We start from the raw sequence: 25,433 nt of genomic DNA, 5'->3' as shown, positions 1-25,433 counted from the left end.
CTACAGATCAATATCTCTGAAGAATATTGATGCAATAGTTCTCAACAAAATACTAGCAAACCTAGGGAAACAAAAGAAAAAATAAAGAAATAGGACCACATCAAACTTAAAAGTTTTTGCATAGCAAAGGGAATAACATGAAAAGACAGCTTAGTGAATGGGAGAAGGTATTCGCCAATGATACATCTGATAAAGGGTTGATATCTAAAATTTATAAAGCACTCATACAACTCAAGAGCAAAAACAAACCAATTAATGGGCCGGCCGAGTGGTGCATTGGTTGGGAACTGGCTTGGGATGCCAGAGGGCCTCGGTTCGGATCCCACATATGAGGGCCAGTGACACTGCCCTCTACAGCTAAGATGCTGAACAACAGCTCGACCTGGAGCTGGGCTGCCGTGAGTCACCGGCGACAGTGTAGGCTGCAGTCACCTGCTGCAGTGGGCTGCCATAAGCTACCAGGTGTAGCCGGCAGCCAGCTTGAATGGCCAGCAGCCGCAGTGAGCGGCCGTCCAGAAGCCGGCGACTGATGTGCCTCGCCTGGGAAGAGCGCAATGATGGTGCCAACTTGGGCCAGTGAAGCAACGTCCTCCACAACTAGACTGAAGAACAAAAACAACAGCATCTTGTCTGTTCCCCTCCCCCAATTCCCCAATAAAATCTTAAAAAAACAACAACAAAAACAAACCAATTAAAAATTTGGCAGAAGACCTGAATAGACATTTCTTCAAAGAGGCCATACAGATGGCCAATAGACATATGAAAAGATGCTTAATGTCACTAATCACCAGAGAAATGCAAATTAAACCACAATGAGCTATCATCTCACACCTGTCAGGATGGCTATCATCAATAAATCAACAAACAAGTGTTGGCAAGGATGCGGAGAGAAGGGAACCCTCCTATACTGCTGGTGGGATTGCAAATCGGTGTTGCCACTGTGATTCTTTGAAAAACTGAAAATAAAACTACCTTATGATCTGGCAATTCCACTCCTGGATATTTATCTGAAGAAATCCAAAACACTAGTTGGGAAAGATATATGTTCATTGCAGCACTATTTACAATAGCCAAGATAAAGAAACAACCCAGATGTCCACCAATAGATGATTGGATAAAGAAGTAGTATATATATATATATACAATGGAATAGTACTTGGCCATAAAAAAGAATGAAATCTTACCATTTGCGACAACATGGATGGACCTAGAGAGTATTATGCCAAGTGAAATAAGCCAGTCACAGAAAGACATTATAATACTTTATGATTTCACTTATAAGAGGTAGCTAGAATAGTTAAATTCAGAGACAGAAAATAGAATTGTATTGCTAGGGGTTAGGTGGAAGGGGGAATAGGGAGTTATTGTTTAATATGTATAGAGTTTCATTTTGCAAGATGAAAAGAGCTCTGAAGTTGGATGGTGATGATGGTTGCACAATGATATGAATGTACTTAATGCCATTGAACTGTATATATAACAATGGTTAAGATAGTAATTTTTTATGTTTATGTATTTTACTGCAATAAAAACGTGTTTCTTAAAATTACCAAAAATACTGTAGTAAATATCTTTGTATGTACATCATTTCACTTGTGTGAAATCACATTTGTAAAATAGATTTTTCGAAGTGTATGCTGCAGCCAAAGGGTATGTGTATTTATAATTTTGAAAATATTGCAGAGGGGTGAGGGGTGGGCAAAATGATTGAAGGGAGTAAAAAAGGTACAAACTTACTGTTATAAATAAGTCATGGAGATGTAATATACAGCATATAACTATAGTTAATACTTTATTGCTTACTTGAAAGTTGCTAAGAAAGTAAATCTTAGAAGTTCTCATCACAAACAAAAAATGTGTAACTATGTATGGTGACAGATGTCAATTAGTCTTACTGTGGTGATCATTTTGCAATATTACAAATATCGAATCGCTATGCTGTATACCTGAAATGAATATAATGTTATATGTCAATTATACCTCAATTAAAAAATAAAATATTGCAAAACTGTTCATTTTGCTGATGTACATGTCCACCAGTAATGTGCCTATTTCTCCACGCCTTTGTCAAAGTGTGTTATCGAACTTTTTAATGTTTACCAAACTGATTTGAGAAGATGGTATTACAATGTACCTTTAATTTACATTTCTCTTGTTATAAGTGAGTTTGGGTGAGGTTTGAGAGCCATTAGTATTTCCTTTTCAATGAACTATTCTTACCTTGGGCAGTGATATTCTGAACCCAAATGCAGACATATTGAGTTCTCTTCTAAATTTCATGCAGCTCTTTTTGGTTCACCATGGTAGTTAATTGGAAGAATTTTGAATCTTGATTTTCCCATCCAGTATATTGACACTCATTGTATTTTTGCCAGTCTGTGGATTTGGTCTCGAGCCACAATGTGTGGCCTTCCAGCTGGGATTTCCTGACTTCCAGAGACAGACATCAGCAGACTTTTTTTGGCCCAAGAGTCTTAAAGTTCAATTCTAATCCATAATCTCTCTTTTACCAAAAAACTAACTTTATAATGACATCAGCATAAAACAACCATAAAATCCATTCTCTTTGAAATGTGCTATTATATGTTGTTTATATTAGAATGTAAATTTTTGAAGGTCTGAGTAACTAGTTGTATAAATTTCAGTAACCTAAAAAAAACCCCAAACTGTTGTGTATTATGTTTTCTCATGGGTAAAATGGAGATAGTAATACTTAATTACAAAGTTGTGAGAATTAGGTCAAATTACATATATATTTTGATATATTGCATATATACATGTGTGTATGTTTTGTGACTAAGATGTTGATGAAAATTCTGGTTCTGCTAGTCCCAGGTGATTAATTTTCACCATTTATTTCTCGGAAATGGGGCTACATATCAGGCTGTTCTGGCTGTTCTTGTCCTTCATGGCAATTTAACCTGATGTTTAATTGTATTGTATAATTGCCTGTCTCTTCCACTAGACCTTATGCTTCTTGAGGCCAGGTCCAGGTCTGAAGCACAGAGCACTCAGAATTGCTAAGTAAATATTCATTGAACAAATGAATGAATGAGCTAAATGGATGTCCTCAAGCAGAAGCTCCAGTCCTCATTGTAAATACCTCCTTGGAAAGTCGCTGAGTAATGAGGAAGATGAAGAAGGTCACACAGGGCTGAAATTTGAGACACCGTAGTGTTTCCAATGACTCACTTGACATTTCACTGCCTGTTTGACTTTCCTGTGTAACTCCACATATTTCTGGATATGCTTGCTTTTCACAATAGTCTAATCACAATGAGCTGGGAAGGTTATAAATCTGCTGCAAAAATAAAAAATAATAATTGCATGCCTTCCAAAGTGAAGTATACTTTTTGGTGCATTGTCTGTTTTACAGTTACTTTCTAAGTAGCATGAATATTTGTACAATCCCAGGTTGGCAAATGTGTTGGGAAGACACGTAGGCATTGGGAAGTTTTCTTTTTCATTAAACTTTTTATTTTTGAATGTATTTGTTTTCCATTGCTCTACAGCAAATTACCACAAATTTAGTGGTTAAAACAGCACAAATGTATTATTCTCTAGTTTTGTAGGTGAGAGGTCTGACAAGGTCTCATTGAGCTAAAATCAGGGTATCTGGCAAGATGGTGTTCCCTCTGGAGGCTTTAGGGTATAATCTGTTTCCTTGCCTTTTCCACCTCCTAGAGGCCACCACCCACAGTCTCAGTCTCTTGCCATCTTCACAGCCAGCAATGTCTGGTCTTCACATTGCATTCCTTGATCTTCCAGAGCCATATTTATGACTCTCTTCTCCCCCCTGTGTCTCATTTTTTGTTTTCGTGATTACATTGGGTCCACTCTGCTAATTCAGGATAATCTCCCTATTTTAAAGTCGTCTCATCAGCATTCTTAATTCCATCTGCAACTTTTAATTCCCCTCTGCCACCTGACCTAACATAGTCATAGATTTTGGGGATTAGGATGTGGACATCTTCAGGGGGTCATTATTCTGCCTGCCCCATGGAATAATTTTAGATTTCCTGAAAAGTTGCAAGGTGCAGAGTTCCCATATATCCTTCACCCCTTTTCCCTTAATGTTAATATCTTATATAACCATAGCACATTTGTCAAAACTAGGAAATTAACATTGGTACAATAGCCTTAAACTCCAGACTTCATTTGGACTTCAGTTTTCCTACTATTGTCTTTTTTGTTCCAGGATCGATCCAGGATACCCCGTTACATTTATTGGGAGGGTTTTCATGGCTTTTCTGTTAGTGTTTTTGCACTAAATAGACACTGAAGTAGTCAAGTCAGTCAAAGTTATCATGATACTTGTGCAGGCAGTATTAAAGTTGGTGATGAAGGATAATACTTTGCATATTACATGTATGATAAATAGTTTTTGAAGGACTGCCACTCTAGTGCATACTTTATATATTGTGAAAACCATTCCTAATCTTACTCTCTGATTTATGATGTTTGCCTAGCAACATTATTTCAAGCTATCCAAAAAATACAAAAAGGATGGGATGTTACATTTCACTAACAGGATTGTCTCAAAGTAGAATAAGTGGCTTTTGGTCTATAAATCCATTTCTGAAGAGATGCTCACAATTGTTGCTAGGACATTTGGGGTAGGTAGACTGTAGTTTTGGGTACAAACAAAATTATGAACTACTTTGAATTTGGTTTTGGTGTCTGACTCTCTGCTATAATTTTAAAATAAAATTCTACATGTAATTCATATTCATTGCAGAAAAATTAGAGAACACATAGGAAAAACCTAAATTAATCATGCATTCCCCAAAGTTAATAATTGTTAATATTCTTTTAAACTTTCCCCCCTGGCATATAAACATAGGTATTGTAACTATAATTCACTTACAAAAAATTGGATAATACTATACATACTGTTTCCACTCAATAGATCATGAACCTGTATTCATAGCATTCTTTTTTTTTTTTTTTTTTAGCTGAGCCATCCTACCTGTTGGCAGCTCAGCGGCTGCTCAGCTCGGGCTGGACTCGAAATGCTGTTGCTCAGAGCTCAAACTCTTGAGCGAGCTCTTAACCAACTGAGCCACTCGGCCAGCCCATAGCGTTCTTTTTTTATTAGTTTCAGGTGTACAAAACCAACATAGTAATTAGATATTTATATACCTCACAAAGTGATAAATAACCACAATAAGTCTATTACTCATCTGACACTGTACATAGTTATTACAATATTATTGATTATATGCCCTGTGACTTTAAAAATCATAGTTGACATTGAATTTTATTTTATATTAGTTTCAGGTGCATAGCATTTTTTTACAATGGCTGTATAACAGGGGCATACCTCTTTTTAGCTAGGCTCTTAGTTATCTTATGTTTTAGTATGTTTCCCTGTAATACTTCTGCAAACTCAGGGAATTTATTGGCAATATATGCTGGAAAAGTATATAAGATGTGTATAGTATTTTTCAGAGTACATTGGAACATACTAACTATATAATGGAAATAACAGTGATATCTCATAGTGTTAATTAGATAAACAAGATAGTGCATAGCACATAGAAAACAGCCCATAATGTGAGTTGTTAATTATTAATATTATTATTGATATTGTCAATAGTCCTATATGGGAAGTATCACCATCATCTTGTATATATTTTGGATGAGAAAACTGGCCGGGAGTAGTGTTATAATAGCTCAAGGACGTCAATCTGGTAACCTCAGCTCATCTGACTTAAAATTCCAGATTTTTGGCACTGTTACTCTTTCCTGCCGGACCTGTCCTTTCTGATATTATTGCAGACAGTTTTATACCTGTTAACCGCCTCCATGAAAAATTATTTTCTGAAAATTAGCCCTTGGTATAAGGGATTAAACAAAGATTAAAAATAAAAAAAGAAAAAGAAAAAAAATTAAATTCCTATTTCCCAGTTCTTCAGAGTGCTACAAGGAATTGCTTGATTCTGGGATGATTATTCGATTGGAACGAACAGGGGCATTAATAAAGTTAAGCCACCAGAATGTTAAGTGGCGTGGGATATAAGCAAAGACTCGAGCACAGGGTAGGAGAGGGCTTAAGGACTTCTCGATCTTGCAACGTGGCTTTGCCTTTGCTCTGCAGGCGCTACGAGGGTAGAGAAACGCCTAAAGCCCGAAGGACTGCATTTCCCAGAAGCCCGCGCGATGCGTGCCACGTGACCGCCGGCAGGAGCGCGCCGGGTCGTTTGGCTCCCAGCTGCGTTCTCTGTCGCTTTCCTCTTCTTTCCCCGCCTCCGGGCCTCCGCAGCGACGCGGCCGGGGCGGGAGCCGAGCCGGAGCCGAGCCGGAGCCGCAGAGACACGGAAACATGGAGGCCTGAGCCGGCGTGCGCCATCCCAGCTGCAGCAGCGATCACGGCTTGTCGGCTTGTCCTGTTCCCCCTCTGCCGCCCGCTGGTCTGTCGGTGAGCTGGAAACGGATCTCCCGGCCGGCTGAGACAGGTGGGCTGCGAGATCTGCCGGACCCCCAGCTCCTCGTCAGAGCCGCTTAGGGGACACCCTTCCTTCCCCTCCCCCGGTCAGCGCCGGGAGCTGAGGGGTAGCGCCGCCGAGGAGGCGGAGAAGGGTCCCTGCCTGCCCGCGGGGGACGGAACCACCCTCGCAGGGCTGTGCCGGAGCCGCGCGAGAGCTGCCCCCGATCCTCCCCGGCTTCCAGGGTTCAGCGGCACTTAGAGCCGAGGGGTGAGGGGGTGTGTTCCTCACCAGAGTGAGGGACCTCCGTCCGAGCCTAGTGTTGGGTGTTGGGATACCGAAGAGCAAGTCGATGGCTTTGGGAGACAAGGCGGACAAATGGGTGTGTGATGATGGGCGGGGTGAGCCATGGTGGTTTTTTATTTTTTTGACATATACATTTTTTTTATTGAGATGTAATTCACATACCATAAAATTCACCTTTAAAAGTACAATTGAAGTACAACTCAGTGGTTTTTAGCATGTTTACAGGGTTGTGCAACTAATTCCACATTTTCATCACCCCCAAAAGAAACCCATATCCAAAAGCAGTCACTGCTCTTTCTCCCCTTCCCCTCCCCTGGCAACTAGCAGTTGCGTTTTACCTGAAGGGTGAAGGAGGGTGTTTGGGAACTGGGGGTCAGTAGTGGGGATGGAAGGTAATGGGGTGATAACGCTGATAGGATGAACGTACTGGCAAGGGGTAGTAAAGGGATGGTCTGAATGTCCCAGTGCCAGCAAAGGGCTACACAGGATAGACGGACTAGGGGGCCCGTTGGCGTGGGATCCTTGAAAGGGGAGAACAGAGGTTGGAGGGAGAGATGTGTAGCGAGAAGGTGCTTTGCTGAAAGATATGAGAACCTGGGGGGTGGAGGCGGTGGAGAGGAGTGTAACCTCACAGAGGAACCAGGCGGTTGGGCCCATGAGTTTGAGGGCTCAAGAGAGGAACTGGAGGTGGAAGGGAAGAGGATGACAGGAATAAGTGAATGTTTGCTGCCGAGCATGAAATGTATGACTGTAGATTTCTAGAGTGATTATTCTGCTTTGTAGTTTTTATCTTATGTAATCCCCTCGGCAACTCAGAGGTAGACAGGGCAAGTATAAATATTTCTGTTCTGCGGGTGAAGAACCAGTCTTTTAGAGGTTAGGTGACTTGCTGAAACTCATAAGGTCAGTAAATAGGGCAGAATGAGGTGGGGATGAAGGAAGAATAATTGATGAAACTCTCAGTTGCTGGTGGATTAAGCGGCGGAGAATTGAGGTGGGGCAGTGTTACAGGAAGGAAATTCAAGTATTAAATATATTAAGAGTCTGTATTATTATGATAGGTTAAAGGCTTTGTTTTTGTACCCTTTAAGTATAGAAAAGTTCCAACAATGGAATAATACACTCTCATGTACCTGTTACTCAGCTCCAACAATTAGTAACTCAGGCTAATTTATAATTTAGCTTTATCTATGCCTCTGTCCATTCATATCCCTGCTCCCAGTTATTTTAAAGCAGATCATAAACATATCATTTCATTTGTAAATATTTGAGTATACTGTGTATCTGTAGAAGATTGAGTCAGTCTCTTTTTAATAGACACACAATACCATTATCACACCTAAAAATGAATAGGAAGCTCTTAATACCATCATCAGTATCTAAGGACTTATTTTAAAAATGTGGTATCCATTTGATACAAGGGGAATAAGCAATGCAAACACTTTGATGTTTGACTAAAACGTATAGTATAATTGTTTCCTGATTTTTTCCAGTTGATCCTGCTATCCTGTTTTCTTGGTTAATATGGTTCATCCTTCTACAAAAGTTTGAATAATTATTACTTTGGCTGGCTTTTTAATGGATTAAGTTTTGTGAGGGTAGAGAGTAATAGAAGTGAAATATACCACCACATGCACAAATAGTTATTATGCTCATAATGCTGTAAATGTTTGAGCAATTTGACTCTGCTTTTCTTCTCTAGATAATTTCACATACGCGTATTGTTACAAGTTGTTCAATGTGTGTGTGTATGTTTTCTATGACTACTGTAACAATTACCACAAATTTAATGGTTTAAAACAACACAGATTTGTTATTTTAAAGTTCTGTATGTTAGAAGTCTGCAGTGGGTCTCCCTGGGCTAAAATCAGTGTGTCAGCAAGGCTGTGTTCCTTTTTGGAGGCTTCTGGGGAGAACCTGTTCCCTTGCGTCTTCCAGCTTCTAGAGGCTGCCACATTTCTTGGCTTGTGTCCCCTTCCTCTGTCTTCAGAGCCAGCATCCTTGCATCTCTGACCATTCTTGTGTAGTCAGTCTCTGACCACAGCTGGGAAAGGTTCTCACTTTTAAGTGATTAGGTCAGGTCCTCCTGATTAATTCAGGATAATTTTCCCATCTCAAGGTCCTTAATTTAATTGCACCTGCATTAATTGCACCTGCATTAATCCCTTTTATCATGTAAGATAACAGAATCCCAGGTTCCATGGATTAGGATGTGGACATCTTTAGGAGCTCTAATTCTGCCAACCACGTTGCATTTTGGGATATTTTGCTGATATTTTCCTCCATCCTGCTGCTACATTACCTATTAAGAAAATAGGTGATTTTGTTCGCTGCTACAAATGCAGTTTAAGTGTCATCTTTCACTTTGTAGATAAATGAAAATGGTTAGTGCTAGAGAGAATTGTTCCATTTTCCTTTCTAGTGACTATAAACAAATATATGGGAAATACCTGTGATACTTGTAGTGTAGGCTTTGGTAAAATGAGACCTTTAAAAGTGATTAAGTATAAAAGCAATGTAACAGCATGTGATGTTTTTCTGTGTTTTGGTCTCTTTCATGTTCATGTTTTTAAAATACTGTATGCTTGTAATCAGAGTGTAAATAATGCTCAACTGCTACTTGAAGTCACAGGGCATTCTGAGGCAGTGATGATGGTTCCTGTGCCCAGAGTGAGAGAGAGCTGTGGGGAATAGAGGCACCCCCAATTCAAGAGGAAGACTTAACTTTCAGGAAGATGAGCTATTGTGAGACTTGGGCTTGAAGCCCCTTCCAGAGTTTTCCTTCTGTGACCCAGGTGGGCATGATTGAGTGCTGTGGGCCTGAAAATCACGGGGGCAAGATGGCTGTTACTGCTCTTTTCTTAGGACCAGAAGAAGACTGAATCTTAGAGGTGGGGGGGATTTCAGGAAGTCCTCTAGTTTGGTATCCTGCTTCCTGAGCGGGTTCTGCTTTCCACCTTAGCTCTCGAGGTGTTGATTGTCTCGGGGTGTGAAGGTCCTGGCTCTCTGATGGTGGTGTGTTTTAGTATCACTTACCAGTTAAGTGGGAATTGTTAAGCTTCAAGGCAGGAGCAGATATTTATTTTCTCTAGTAAGGTTCCTAGCTGAGCTTAATGCTCTGAACTTCTACTTACAAACTGTTTGTAAACAGTTTGTAAGTTATCCTCATGTTACTTATTTTTAGACCAAAAAGCCTGAACTAGACTGGTGAGAACACCTTTACAAATAGGTTGTATTTACAAAAAGATTTTGTTTTATTTTTCGTTCCCTTTAGGAAGTTTGGTTAGTAGCTTTTAATGTCTTCTCTAATTTTTATCGCATTATTTAGAAATGTAGATACCAGGCGGGTAGGGGGGGTGGGTGTGGGCCGAATGGGTGGAGGTAGCCAAAAGGTACAAACCCCCAGTTATAAAATAAATAAGTCCTAGGGATGTAATGTATACAGCATGGTGACTAGAGTTGACAGTACTCCATTGCATGTTTGAAAGTTGCTAAGAGTAGATATTAAAAATTCTCATCACAAAAAATATAACTGTGTGTTGATGGATGTTAACTAGACTTATTCTGGTGATCACTTCACACTGTATATTAATATTAATACATATATTGAAACATTGTGTTGTCCACCTGAAACTAATATATGTCAGTTATATCTCAATTAAAAAATGCAGACACCAAAGGGCCATAACTCCAATAAGGACAGTGGAAGAATTAAAAAAAAAAAACCTTTCGTGTGTCATATAACTGATGATAATTTTCTTTTTTAGATTGAGTCAGTCACTGAATCTTGACAATTCTTCCTTCAATATATCTCTTGCAGCCCTCCACCCTTCTCTCAAAATACTTTCAAAGCCTCTTGTATCAGTTAGGATTAGGTGTGCCTGTGAGTAACGGAGACCTGAAAAATAATTGCTTAAACATGTTTGGTCCTCGAGAAAGAAGACTAGAGGTAGACAGTTCAGGGCTGGTATGGTGGCTCCATTGTCATTAGGGACCAGCCTCTTTCCACTTTCTTACTCTGTCTTCCCTAGCTTGTTGCCCTTGATTTCCTGGTCCAGGGTGGCTGTTGGCATTCTAGCTAATATCTAAGCAGCAGGATGCAGGAATGGACAAAGAAGTGCCTGTACATTCTTAAAAAAGTTCAGTATTAACCAGAACTTAGTCATATGACCTTACTGGCTGCACATGAGATCGGGAAACGTATCTTTTAGCTGGACAGGAATGTGTTCAGCCCAAATCAGAGTTATTACTGTAAGAGAGAATGGACTGGAGATTGGGGTCAGCAATGGACGTTTCTATCATATTCATAATTAGTTTCTGTGTCAGTGGACTCCAGACTAACCTACAAACTTTCCCAAAACCCTAGGTTTGAACCCTAGTTTTGTTACTTAGGTAGGTGCTTTGGTGTGTTACTCAACCTTTGTGGGCTTTAGTTTTCTCATCTGAGAAGTAGAGCTAATATTTGCTTTTATATGCTTGTTAGACTTAAATGAAAATACTTTAATGTATCTGTCAACATACACATTCTAAATACTAGTTGTTTTTCCTCTTCCTTCAGGTTTCTGGGCTTGGATATCTGAATGGGTGGTACAAAAGGAGAAATTGGAGATGGGTGGGGGAGGATATAAAGTTCAGTATTGGGCATGTTGACTTGCAAGGGATGATGTACGGCAGGCAGTCAGGTAAGTGGTCTGGTACCCACAAGACAGTTCTGGCATGAACATGGATATTTTCAAATCATCAGTGTTCACTGATCTAAAAGACTTAGGTATATATGCGACTTTACGGTTAAAATGGACACAGTAGAAAACATGCCCTTTAGTAAGTCTCCACATAAAGCATGAAGCAGGCACTTGCTTGCTTTTCTAGCCTTCTTTGCCTCCACGTTGATTCCCTCCCTACTCCAGCCCTGTTGAACTTCTCTCAGTTCCTTGAATGGGCTTTGCCTGTTTTTGTCTTAACCTTAAGCCTTCACCCATTGCCATTCTCTTTGCTTTGAAAATCTTCTGAACCCCACACCCAACCAGGCCAATCCTTGTTACCCTTCAGGTCTTAGCTTTTATGGCATGATCTCTGGGAAGCTTTCCCTGAGTCTTGAATGGTTGCCATATTATAATTTCATATTGACTTATCTGTATCTCTCACTTGACTATAAATAAATTCCATTCCTTGCAGTTTTAACCTGGGCACATTGTTGGCACTCAGGAAATACTGCCAGACTCCTTGTGCTTACATAACCATAATATGATATATCTTCAGTATTGTTAGTTTTTCATCCCTGCACTGTTCTTTTAGTATTTGCATGTTGAGTTGTTTATATGAATCAATGGCTGTGAAATAGTAAATACTGTCTCTAAAATTGATTGAAAAGTTAATTTTCTACATCTAATAATGCTTGTATATTGAGATAATGTTAGAAGACATATTAAAAAAAAATCAGCAGTACCATTTGTTTTAGCCTGGTCCTCAGAGGCAACTGCTTTTAACATTTTAGAATTATGTCTAAATGGCTGTTTTGTGATTTATCAATCTTAGATAATAACCCATTGATTCCTGGTTACAGTAGATGAGGTGCTCCTCCTCCTTCCCCTCCCGTTTTCCCAGCCTCTCCAGTGCAGCTATAGGTGAAATCTTGGTTAATTTAGTGTTCAGTCTTTCCATTGTTATGGCTACATACGAATAAATATCGGTCACTGCTGAGCTGAGTTTAGTTTACCTTGTTTCCGTGCCTCCCCCCACTCCTATTTGCTTAGTTTTTCATGAACATATTACTAATTTTTACCAAATACTTTGAAAGACCTGTGGGGATTGGGGCCCAGGAAACTGATGCAAGATGTTACCCTGGCTACTGCCGTTGCTGTGAGCAGTGAATTGTTTTTGTCCCCAGAGGCTTCATGTCTTAGCATGCACCTAAGGTAAATCTCAGACCCACCCTTCTAGGCTCCTGACTTGACAGTGTGACACCCCTCTGTTTTGTTTGTGTTTTCTTTCTGGGACTCTTGTTTGGATCTTCTAAATGGGTCTTCTAATTTTGCATCTCCTGTTTCCCATCCATTTGGCTTTTTGTTCTTTCTTAGGGGAGTTTCCTTGACCTCCTTTGTATTGAAATTTTTATCCAATTTTTTCTTTTTTTAAGATTTTTTTATTGGGGAATTGGGGGGATGGGAACAGACAAGTTGCTGTCGTTTTTGTTCTTCAGTCTAGTTGTGGAGGACGTTGCTTCACTGGCCCAAGTTGGCACCATCATTGCGCTCTTCCCGGGTGAGGCAGATCAGTTGCTGGCTTCTGGACGGCCGCTCACGCTGGCTGCTGGCTACATACGGTAGCCCGTGGCAACCTACTGCCACAGGGGCTGCAGCCTACGCCGACGCCGGCGACTCACGGCAGCCCAGCTCCAGGTTGAGCTGTTGTTCAGCATCTTAGCTGTAGAGGGCAGTGTCACTGGCCCTCATATATGGGATCCGAACCGGGGCCCTCTGGCGTCCCAAGCCAGTTCTTAACCATCGCGCCACTCAGCCGGCCCTTTATCCAATTTTTAATTTCAAGTTTTCTTTCTTGTTCTTCGATTATTTCCTTTTTTATGACATCTTGTTCTTGGTTTATGGAAGCAAGGCGGTATAGTGGTTTAAGAGAATGGTTCCTGTACCCAGTCCTCCTAGGTCTGCAACCTGGTGTGTCACTTTCTAGCTCTGTAACCTTGAGCAAGTTACTTAACCTTTCTTTGCCTCAGCTTATTCTTCTAGGCCAAGACTTGGCAGACATTTTGTGTAAAGGGCCAGATTGTAAGTATTTTAGGCTTTATGGGCCAACTGACAAAATGAAGGTTGTTATGTTGGTACTTACATAACGAGAGAAAAATTTTACACAAGATTTTTATTGATGAAATTCAAAATAAAATGCTAATAATGGTTGAGAGCTTCTATTTTTGGTAATAAAGGTTTGCTGATGAGAATGAAATCTCTTTTTTTGGTGGCAAGGGATAACATTTTACTTAATTGGGATTTAAAGTTAGAGTTCCCTACCATCAAGATTGATTACACATGTTTATATTTAATGCTGATTTGTAATGAGCTTTTGTGTATTTCGTCTTTGAAAATATCTTCTTACACAGATAGGTACTGCCAAATATTGATATCAATCCATGAACATGTGGTTTTAGTAGAGCATATTTATTACTTGAAAGGCATCTTTAGAATTTTGTTAGATTTTTTTTCTAGATATTTACCTTTTAACAAATCATTCCATTGCAGAATAATCACTTCCAATTGAGGGGTAGGTGGATCTTCCTCATTGCACAGTTAAATGTGTTGTTTTTTTTAATTTTTTTATTGTTAGTTTCAGGTGTACAGAACAATGCAATAGTTATCCTTTTCACCCTCACAAAGTAACAACCCCCCTCCCCCCTTAAATGGTTTTTGAAATGTGGAAAATACTTTTGTACTTGCATTGGGGTCTCAAAAATGCTCCTGGAACTGTATTTTGATTTTGGAAAAAATTTCTATTGCACGCTTGTGTGGGACTGGAGATCTTGCATCTTGTTTTGACAATAGGAAGTGTACAAAGCAGACATTACTTGTGATCAAACAATGTCAGTTGTCCTCAAAATGACAAAGAAAACCTCAGTATAGGTTTTGCATGTAAGTACTGTTGCTTTCTAATTTTATGTTGAATTCATTGAGAAATTCTACTATAAAATATGCAGCAAAAGCAAATTTTCAAAGCCATGCAATGTTCGATAATTTGGCTGAGGGGGATTATTCTTGTTCAGAAAAATTTGAGCCTCAACTCTGAGCTTAAAATGTCAATAAAACTATACCACTGTTAAGCCATTATATTGATGTGTAATAGGACATATCAGGATATTCAGCTTCTCTTTCTAACAAAAATTTCATGGAATTAGTGACAGTTAAGTTCATGAGAGCAAATGAAGTTAACCATTGTAACTGGTTCAATAACACAGATTCAGATATTTTATGCAAAACACCTGCTGATTGATAATATACTGAACAGTGAATAGGCTTTAAACACCTTGCATTTTCATGAGGTTTGTACGTTTTCCCAGCTAAGATTTTTTTTCTGCTCCACACATGTTTTTACCACATCAGTTGTTATATACATTTTAGCAGACTCCACTTCAGATTGTACTGAATTGTTATTTTCTCAATTTTTTTGGGAAACATTCATGGCTGTAATTGTTCCATACAATCTGTTCTTCAGGCATCTATTTTCTTTTTTTTGTTTTTCTAAAGATTTTATTGGGGAATTGGGAGAGGGGAACAGCGTTGGGGACTCGGGGAAGAGGAACAGACAAGTTGCTGTCCTTTTGTTCTTCAGTCTAGTTGTGGAGGGTTTCGCTTCACTGGCTCATGTTGGCATTATCATTGTGCTCTTCCCGGGTGAGGCATTCGCTCACTGGCCATTGGATGGCCGCTCTTGTCCAATGGCAGTCGCTCATGCTGGCTGCCACTGTTCACAGTAGCGTTCACGGTAGCTTACGGCAGCCCAATGCAGCTTCACTGCAGCGTACGCCATTGCTGGCGACTCACTGCAGCCCAGCTCCAGGTCGAGCTGTTGTTCACCATCTTAGCTGTAGAGGGCTCAGTGTCACTGGCCCACATGTGGGATCCGAACTGGGGCCCTGCTGCTCAGAGCTGGCGTCCCAAGCCAACTCTTAACCAACATGCTACTCGGCAGGCCCCTGGCAACTATTTTCACTGACAGATAAGTCTTAAAGATGTTTATCTTCTCTGAACACATTTCTTTGGCTACTGTAATGAAACACAATTTAACTTAATTCATGATGGCAAATGACTTTCCTTGATTGGTTAACAAATGAACCATTGGGAAACTTACTTTGGTTATAGCCTCGTTTTAATTTTTTATTTTGGGAAGACATTCTGCTGTGGTGAAATGCCTTGCTTTAAGTTTTCTGTTTTTCCTGATCATTACTCTCATGAATTGGGAGTGAGTGTAGTGAGGTAGGGCACGTCAGGCTATTGTGATGAGTGCTTAGTTGGTAATGTCTTCTTATATTGTATTTTGCTGGCTGTGATGCTATTACATAGTAAACATAATGCTTTGACATCTACTTAGATTAAAAACAATCTGCACTTCACTGTGACTTAAAAGTGTGTTATCAGAATTTCTTGTTATCTTGTTTTGGCATGATAGATTTCTACCAGTAATAAAATTAATATGTCGCACTGTGGCAATACACATAGCTCTTGAAATTCTGTCTTTGTTACATATGTCATTGAGATTTGTAGTGCGTTGAATAGCAGTATAAATGGATGAGAACACCACATATGGTCTCAGCTTCAACTGCTCCACTCTGCTGTTATATCACGAAAGGAGCTATAGGCAATATGTAAATAAATGAGTGTGACTTTGTCCTAATAAAACTTTACTTATGGACACTGAAGTTTTAATTTCATATGAGTATAATTTCCATGTGTCACAAATATTTTTTTTTTCAACCATTTAAACAAGTAAAACATGATTCTTCAGGCAGCAGGCTGGATTTGCCTTTTGGACCACAATTTGCTAACCCATGATCTAGGCAGTGAGAATAATAAAAGTACTACCTCATAGGTTGTGGTGAGGATTAAATGAGTCATTATGTGTAAAGCACTTAGAATAGTGCCTTGAGGACATAGTTGGTGCTACATAAAATGTTTACACTTATTGTTTTTATTATCCTCCTGAGGATATTAATTTCAGTTTTTAATTTTTTCTTCTCTCAGTCATTTGTTTTCTGATTCCTTTCTTTGGTTTCTTTATTTCATTTTGGAGGCTATTCAAACGTATCTAATCATTTTTTATTGTCCATTCTTACTTAAAATTGAGACTCCCAAAATTGATTAGAAGCGCTCTGTGTGAGTGGATTTTGTTGAGTGGTAGGCATTGCTGTAGGTGGCTAGCCAGCTTTTTAAATGGGGGTAATCCCAAGTATCTGTATCTTTTCCTTGGGTTCCCCTTCAGTTTCTCTTGAGATGAATCCTCCAATCTCCTGCCTTGGAGGCTGGGAAGCCCACCTCCAATGTGTAACTGGAGCAAGCACATTTTAACTTCATTCTCCTGTTTTCATCTTCTACCTCATTACACTTCCCAGCCTTGGCTTCAGAGTCCAGTCTGTACAGTCAGATTTCTACAGAGAGCACACACATGATTTCCCACTTGGGGATGGGGAGAGGGAAATCCATGGGTGTTAGGCCTGCACCTTGCCCCCGTTTTCCATGGTGTTTTTCCAGCTGTTTTGCCTTCCCAGGGTTCCATGGGGTGGATTGACTTGCATCTTGTTAGTGTCCTCTTTGGCAGGAGGTTGTGTTGGGGTGTCCTCAGCTCTGCCAGTTCCGTTACTACCCTTCTTGTCACCTTTCTATCTTCCACACCTTTGATTTTATATTTGTGGGCTTATATCTTTTTATTTTCATTACTCTCATTTCACTGGAGTGGAATACCCAACTGTACTTAATATAGCACTTGGAACATAGTAACCTTTTAGAGAATGTTCCATTAGTGGCACCTGTGGTGTTTAACATGGCCTTTAGCTAGTGACCATTGCCCAGTATTTCTCTGCTCTCCTGTTTCAACTATGAGGTTTCGTCTTAAAGTCTCTTGATTACAAATTGTGTGTGTGTGTGTGTGTGTGTGTGTGTGTGTGTATGTGTGTTATCAGGAAGCCGATGATTTGGGAATATAGCTTCTGATCAATGGATTCTCAACATAAGTTGGGGCAGAGTGCACGTGGGTATCATTTGCATATTTTGAGGGTGTTAGGACAGAATTTGGTTATCATATATTTTCAGATCCCCTAATATTCACTCTCCATTTAAGGCACATTAAATCAGGTGACAGTGAATCAGTACACATAAAGAGGAGATTTAAATTTATGTATACATCAGATATTTCACAAAATACAAAATATTGGGCCTATCATTTCTTGTTCACAGTATTATTTTCACCCATGATGGTAAAATTGACTTGAGGAATAATCTAAAAAGTTAAATAGCAGTATAAGAGCCAGAGAGCAAAACAAGGCATTATTAGAAGGGTAATGAGTGCTCTAGGACTACGGAGAAGGAGAGAGAGAACTCTGAGCTTAGTGACTAGGGTCTAAGGCGCTGTGGCACAGATGTGGCAGTAGACGGCAGGCAAGAAGGGCAGGAGCAGAGGTGTGGATGAGTGTGCTAGATGTTGAGAAGATAGCTTGCTTCTACTTTGTTATGCACTTACTTGCAAATTGAGGTTCACAGACTAATCAAAAGCACTGTGAATACTTTTTAGAAAATGCAGATGCCTGGGCCCTACCCTGACAGTCTGAACTTTGGTGGCCCAGGCATTTGCATTTTTAACCACTTGCTCCTCAGGCGTTTTTGACATCCATTTCAGTTTGAGAACCACTGGTTTGGAGGATAGTTGGGAATAAAGTTGGAAAGTGACCTTTCAGACTGTGGAGAGTCTTGAATGTCAGTATTCTGGTTTTTAGGTAATGAAGAATCATTATATGTTTTTGTGCTGGCGAGTGAAATGATGGAAGTGGTAATTCTGCTAATATTAAAAATAAGCTATATTTGACCTTACATTTGGCTAAGCATACTCTGTGCCTAGTCCTTCACAGAATGCTTTGCGTGGGTCATCTTGCTTCATCCTCAGGAAATCTTGAGTTGTAAGTACTGTTCGTTTTCCTGTTATGCCGTGGGGTTTTGTTTTTTTTTAACATTTTTATTGGGGAATTGGGGGGATGGGAACAGTGCTGGGGATTTGGGGGAAGGGGAACAGACAAGTTGCTGTCTTTTTGTTCTTCAGTCTAGTTGTGGAGGACGTTGCTTCACTGGCCCAAGTTGGCACCATCATTGCGCTCTCCCCGGGCGAGGCAGATCAGTTGCCGGCTTCTGGACGGCCACTCACTGCGGCTGCTGGCCACTCATGCTGGCTGCTGGCTACACACGGTAGCCCATGGCAACCCACTGCCACAGGGGCTGCAGCCTACGCCGTCGCCGGCGACTCATGGCAGCCCAGCTCCAGGTTGAGCTGGTGTTCAGCATCTTAGCTGTAGAGGGCAGTGTCATTGGCCCTCCCCTCATATGTGGGATCCGAACCTGGGCCCTCTGGCATCCCAAGCCAGTTCTTAACCATCGCGCCACTCGGCCGGCCCCGTGGGGTTTTATAAGCAGCAAAGTGGAGATTCAGACGGACTCTAGACAGACCTCGCATGGTCTGTCTCATGCTAGGACCTTTGGTTTTCATTGCAATGCTGGGCTGTTTTTTTAAGGAGTCATACAGTAGTGGAGTGTTCAAAGTGAGTCCAAGTGGGAAGACTGGAAGCAAAGAGACCCAGATATTGTCGCACTAAGTCGGAAGCAAAGAGATCCAGATACTGTCGCACTAAGTCATGTGAGATAGAAGCCTGGTCTAGCATGGAGGCAGCGGGAATATAAAGGAAGACATGGATCTAAACGATGTTATGTGGAATTGTGGATGTTGTAGAACCCAAAGGACTTGCTGATATAATTGGAGAGTCACCCTATTGGAACGGGAATGACCAGAGACTCTGGAATTAGGTTGCCTGGGTTCACATCCGGCGTTTGTCACTTACTATCTCTGGGATCTTAGAGAAGTGACTTAACCTGTCTGTGCCATAGTTTCCTCATCTGTAAAATGAGAAAATTGTGGCCACCTCTTAGAGTTTTTAAGGGGGGATTACTGGTAAATGAATCAGTTATTGTAAATCACCTAGAGTAGTTTCTGGCATATAGATCATATAAGTAAATGGACTAAGTAAAAGTGCCATTGCATATACCATTCCCTCCGCCTCAGATGCTTCTATATGCAAGTACCTGTATTTCCATAGCTTCTTGTGTATAAATAGCTCCATTGTGATACTTACCATATTGGCGTTAAGTAGGCTTTGAGTTCATTAATGGCAGGGAGAAAATCTTACTCATTTTTGCATTTTCAGTGCCCAGCATAACACCTAGCATTTATAGTGAGTGTGTAATAGGTATTTATAGAATGAATGGTTGATTATGTGAGTGAGATAACTTGAGCCAAGAATGTTGATAACATTGATAGAAATAGTGACTTTTATAGGGGTTGCTTATTTGAGGGGACAAATATAAAATCTCTTTTAAAATCTATGATGATAGAAAGATATCAAATTGAAATGTCCATTAAGTAAAGATTTATGTTTGGGTTTTTACTGAGAAGTCAGGACAAAATATTAGTTCCGGAGTCACTCAGAGCACAAGACACACAGTGAGATTCTTCATGAAGGAGAGCAGGTAAAAAGAGAAAATTCATTTATTTAACAATATTTTTTTACTTTAAATTATTATTCAGGAATAATCTACCTCAGGAGAGATATTATATATACTACAAAAAAATAATGTGGTAGTTTTTACATAAAGGGAACTTTAAGGCAGTAGTGGGAAGTAGAGAGGGGAGGCTGGTTTTGGGAAGGAGGATGAAATGTTTTATACATGTTAAGATCAAGTTCTTTTTTTTTTTTTTTTAGCTGAGCCATCCTGCCACCTGTTGGCAGCTCAGCAGCAGCTCAGCTGGGACCGTGAATCGAACCAACAACTCTGTTGCTCAGAGCTCACACTCTTGAGCGAGCTCTTAACCAACTGAGCCACTCAGCCGGCCCTAGATCGAGTTCTTGATTACATTGCATTACAGACAGGTCTTTTGATAGGTTTACTACTAAAAGCATCAGCAATAGCATGTTTCTCATTTCTCGTCCAGGCTTATGTAAGGCACATTGTTATCCACAAAATTACTGCTTCATAATATATATATATATATATATATATATATATATATATATATATATATATATATATATATATATATATATATATATATATATATAAAATCATCATCACATAATTATATAAAATATATTATCCTTGAGTTTAAAAAAGTCTTAAATATATATATATATATATATATTTTTTAGCTGAGCCATCCTGCTACCTGTTGGCAGCTCAGTGGCTGCTCAGCTCGGGCTGGACTCGAACCGCTGTTGCTCAGAGCTCAAACTCTTGAGCGAGCTCTTAACCAACTGAGCCACTCGGCCGGCCCTTTTAAATATTTTAGAGATATAAATAGAACTGGCATTCTGGTCAGAGGTTGGGACTAGGAGAGATTTGAAAGTAATATCATGGAATTCACTAATGAAACCAGGAGATAGGCTCAGTTACTGACAAAAGAGAGAAACAAGAGCTGAAAGCCAAGGAAGTCTTCTGAGGCACAGTGAGAGGGAAAAGCAATAGGACTCTTAGGAAGTGGGGTGCTTGGATAGTAGGTTTTGCAAGTTCCATTTTATTCTAGTTTTCATTGGTAAGAGTCTTGGGAGTTCCGTATCAGTTAGGTCCAGGTCGTGTGTGTTTGGCATGACTCATTGCAGAAGAGATGCCATGGGCCTCAATTTTCTACTTTGCTTTCTGTGAGGATGAGGAGCAGGTAGAACTTTCTGGCCAGAGTGCCTCAGTGGCTATTTTCACTTGGCTGAACTTGTTTTTCCTGGGCACGTCAGCTGCCTTGGGCACTGCCTTCACTCTTCTCAGCAGGTAGCACCCTGTTGTTGCTGCCTAGGGGAGTGAGGAGTGCCCATTCTATGATCTATAAGCATAGATTCCGAGTTTTGTGTTTGCGTTGGCTAAGACAGATGTTAGCCCCATTTTTCTCCTTGTAACTTTGTATCTGATGTCTAATATATTTAAAAATAGAGGTGTGATGTCCTTTGGTAAGTTTATAGTTTTTACATTTAGGTCAAGGGTAGGAAAAGTATGGTGATTATTTTGAACAAGTTTGAAATTTCTTTTCATTCTTTATAGGTTGTCGTGTGGAAATGAAGGTTTAAGGACAAGTATTCTACCAGGTTAGAAGATGGGTTCAAACAGCAGCAGAATTGATGATCTTCCTAAGAATGAATACTTAAAAAAGTTATCAGGCACAGAATCTGTCTCCGAGAATGACCCGTTCTGGAATCAGCTTCTCTCCTTTTCTTTTCCTGCACCAACCAGCAGGTAAGAGATCACTTGGAGGTTGAAAAGTCATATAGAAGACCGCATAAACTTGTGTGATATGCCCATTTTTAAAAAAATATTTTTTAATGTTCCATCCATCCATCCATCCATCCATCCATCCATCCATCCATCCATCCATCCATCCATCGTCTACCTGTCTGTTTATCATACATGTACCAACAGAAAGTCCAAAAGGTATGAAAAGTAGTAAATAAGTTTTTCTCTTTCTTTTCTCCTACTCAGCCACCTCCCTTCTTCAGAGGTGATTCCCAGTAGCAGTTTCTTTTGTACAAGTTTATTTAAGCATACGCTGTCTGACAATTAAGTTCGCGAACCTGTTGCAATGATGTTGTTAACCTTTTTTGATATCAGAGGGGTTATTCGTTATGAATTTGTACCAACTGGACAGTTAACCAAGTTTATTATTTGGAAGTGCTGAAAAGGCTGCGTAAAAAAGTTAGACGACCTGAACTTTTTGCCAACAATTCATGGCTCTTGCATCACGACAGTGCATCAGCTCACATGGCACTGCCTGTGAGGGAGTTTTTAGCCAGTTAACAAATAACTGTATTGGAACATCCTCTCTACTAACCTGATTTGGCCCCCAATGACTTCTTTCTTTACCCGAAGATAAAGGAAATACTGAAAGGAAGACATTTTGATGACATTCAGGACATCAAGGGTAATATGAGGAGAGTTCTGATGGCCATTCCAGAAAAAAAGTTCCAAAATTACTTTGAAGGGTGGACTAGGTACTGGCATGGGCGCATAGCTTCCCAAGGGGAGTACTTCGAAGGTGACCATAGTGATATTCAGCAATGAGGTATGTAGCACTTTTTTCTAGGATGAGTTCATGAACTTAATTGTCTGACCTCGTATATATATCATGTAGTTTTACAAAATTGTTGAAACGTAAGTGGTGACATAATACTTATACTTTGCCTTTTCTTTTTTCATTGATGTCTCCTTGCTTTGTTTTCACAGTTAAGAAAAATATATCTTGTATATATAAGCATATACACAACTGCCTTATTTTAAATGGCTGCAGAGTACACATAGCATATATTTAATCAGTTTTCTATTGGTGGACATTTAGATTGTTTCCAGTCTTTTGTTATAATAGATAGTGCTGCATCCATCACTTCTCATGCATACAAATATATATCTAATTTAGAAAGCAGAATTGCTGGGTCAAAGTGCATATATGCATTTGTGATTTTGGTAGATTTTGTCAAACTGTGCTCCATGAAAGTTGTACTAATTTATACTCCTACCAGCAATGCCTGAGAAGGTATGTTTTCCCACACCTTTGTCAATTTAATGCATTTTTAGACTCTGACTTTTACTAGTTTGATAGATAAAAACCAATATCTCACTTTTAATTCTTTGTTATGAAAACTGACAGGCATTTAATAATGTAGAGTGACTAGAATATTGAATTCCCATATATACTCAATATCTAGATTGCAAAATTTTTTTTTTTTTTAAGATTTTTGTATTGGGGAATTGGGGGAGGGGAACAGACTAGTTGCTGTCCTTTTGTTCTTCAGTCTAGTTGTGGAGGACGTCGCTTCACTGGCCCATGTTGGTATTATCATTGCGCTCTTCCCGGGTGAGGCAGATTGCTCGCCAGCCATTGGATGGCCGCTCACGGCGGCTCTTGGCAGCTCATGCTCGCTGCCAGCTACTCACAGTAGCTTATGGCAGCCCACTGCAGCTTCACTGTAGCCTACGCCATGGCCGGCCACTCACGACAGCCCAGCACCAGGTCGAGCTGTTGTTCACCATCTTAGCTGTAGAGGGCACAGCGTCACTGGCCCTCATGTGGGATCCAAACCGGAGCCCTGCTGCTCAGAGTTGGTTTCCCAAACCAACTCTTAACCAACACATCACTCGGCCAGACCGTAAAAATTTTTATTTACTTATTTTTAACAGCTTTATTCTGATAGGCAGAATACTGGCCCCTTGCAGGTGTCTGTGTCCTAGTCCCTGGAATCTGAATATATTATAGCATGTAACAGTAACAGTACTCCACTCCTTTTCATTTCTGGGTGATAGTCCATTGTATGACAATACCAACCTACCCCTGCCACTGTTTTTTCTCTGTGCTGTTAATATTTTGAACAAACTGGATCAGTTTTTCTGTAGAAGGTTCCACTTTTCGGATTTACCTATTTTTTTCATATACTTTGTAATTTGTTTATTTTATTTTATTTCCTGTATTTTCTGTAAACTAGAAGTCAGATTTAAAGGCTTGATACAATTTAGGTTAAACATTTTGACAAGGTTATTTCATAAGTGATGCTGTGTACTTCGTATTAAATTAGGGTACTGAAAATGTATGGTTTTATATCAGTTATCCTAAGATTGATTAGAGGCTTGAGTGTGTTTTAGCATCCATTGATGGTTTTAGTCTGAATCACCTGTTTAATAAGAGATTACAAAATGGTGATATTTCTTATTTGATCATTTCTGCATTTATTATGTAGAATTTTTCTGTAAAGAAGAGCTTTCCTTTATCAAATAGTTTATATAAATATAGTTTTTGCTGTATATTATTAAGGGTAAACATGTAATTCTTTTCCTTTACCAATTTTCAGTAACAAAAATGACATAATGGTGACAATTACGTTTGTATTTCCCCTTTCCCACCAACCTCAGGGTTGGAAAGGCTTACTGGCTGTCTTATGAGGATGAATTAAAAAAAAATAATCTCTCTGTGTCTCTGTGTACACACACACACACACACACACACACACGCACACGCACACGCACATGTATGTATGTTATGGTCCTTATGGTTTCAATTTGCCTTTCTTTAATGATCAAGATTATGTTTATTTTTATATGTTTAAGAATTAAGGATTATTGATCTTTCCTTTTTGTGACTTGTCTGTTCATATATTTTGGCAATAAATTTTAATTTCTAACTTCTGGATACAGTTAGATTGGGCCTTAGAAGTTTAACGTAGTTTGCAATTTATGTGACAGGATGAGTGAATTGTATATTATGTGAAGTGGCAACTTATTATTGCTTCTGAGATTTTTAGAAAATTAAAGGTGTCTGTGGATGGGTGGGAAAGGTCAAACTAGAGATGAGCTATAGCATCAACAAATTTTGGAACCATTTCCTTAATCCATGAGGAGCTGTCATTCAGTGCCACTGCTCATATTATAGTAATAAGACTTAGAGAAAAAAAGGTATATAAAGGGAACATCATTTATTAGCTAAAATTTTCTTTTCACTTATGTAAACTGTAATACAACCTATATGTGCTGTTCTGAAAGACATTAATGAAGACTTAACTAAATGGAGCTATGTACCGTGTTTAAGGATTAAGAAGACTATCATAAAAATGTCAGTTCTTCCCAAATTTACCAAAAACTGAAGGCAATTCCAATTAAAATCCCAACAGCTATTTTGGGGGGGGGGGTGAGGGAATCATGATAAACTAATTTTAAAATTTGAATGGAAAAAGAACAAAAACTAATATTGGGTTGTTGGAAAAGTCATGATGCATTTTTGCAACGAAAAACTTAAAAAAAATTTGCATGACTTTTCCGACTACCCAATATATTAATAGCTAATATACTTTTGAAGAAGGGGTATGTCTGTGTGAGTGTGGTGTGTGTGTGTGTGTGTGTGTGTGTGTGTGTGTGTGTGTGT

The 25,433-nt window shown here is 39.5% G+C and overlaps 1 protein-coding gene across 4 annotated transcripts in view; it reads left to right on the top strand.

Annotated features, from left to right (window-relative positions):
• Positions 1–6,183: 6,183 nt before the first annotated feature.
• DYM (dymeclin) overlaps positions 6,184–25,433 on the top strand; it is a 296,439-nt gene continuing 277,189 nt past the window's right edge. For 3 of the 4 annotated variants that reach the window (XM_019652742.1, XM_019652744.1, XM_019652743.1), the window contains exons 1-2: positions 6,184–6,458; positions 21,575–21,766. In XM_019652742.1, the coding sequence (XP_019508287.1) occupies positions 21,627–21,766 (140 nt within the window). In that variant the 5' untranslated portion in view covers positions 6,184–6,458; positions 21,575–21,626. The remainder of the gene's footprint in view (positions 6,459–21,574; positions 21,767–25,433) is intronic. The other variant, XM_019652741.1, reaches the window with a different exon arrangement.

This window comes from Hipposideros armiger, unplaced genomic scaffold (assembly GCF_001890085.2).
Source record: "Hipposideros armiger isolate ML-2016 unplaced genomic scaffold, ASM189008v1 scaffold_186, whole genome shotgun sequence".
Taxonomy (NCBI): Eukaryota; Metazoa; Chordata; class Mammalia; order Chiroptera; family Hipposideridae; genus Hipposideros; species Hipposideros armiger.
Note: the sequence above shows the minus strand (reverse complement) of the source record. Positions and strands in the feature narration are given on the sequence as shown.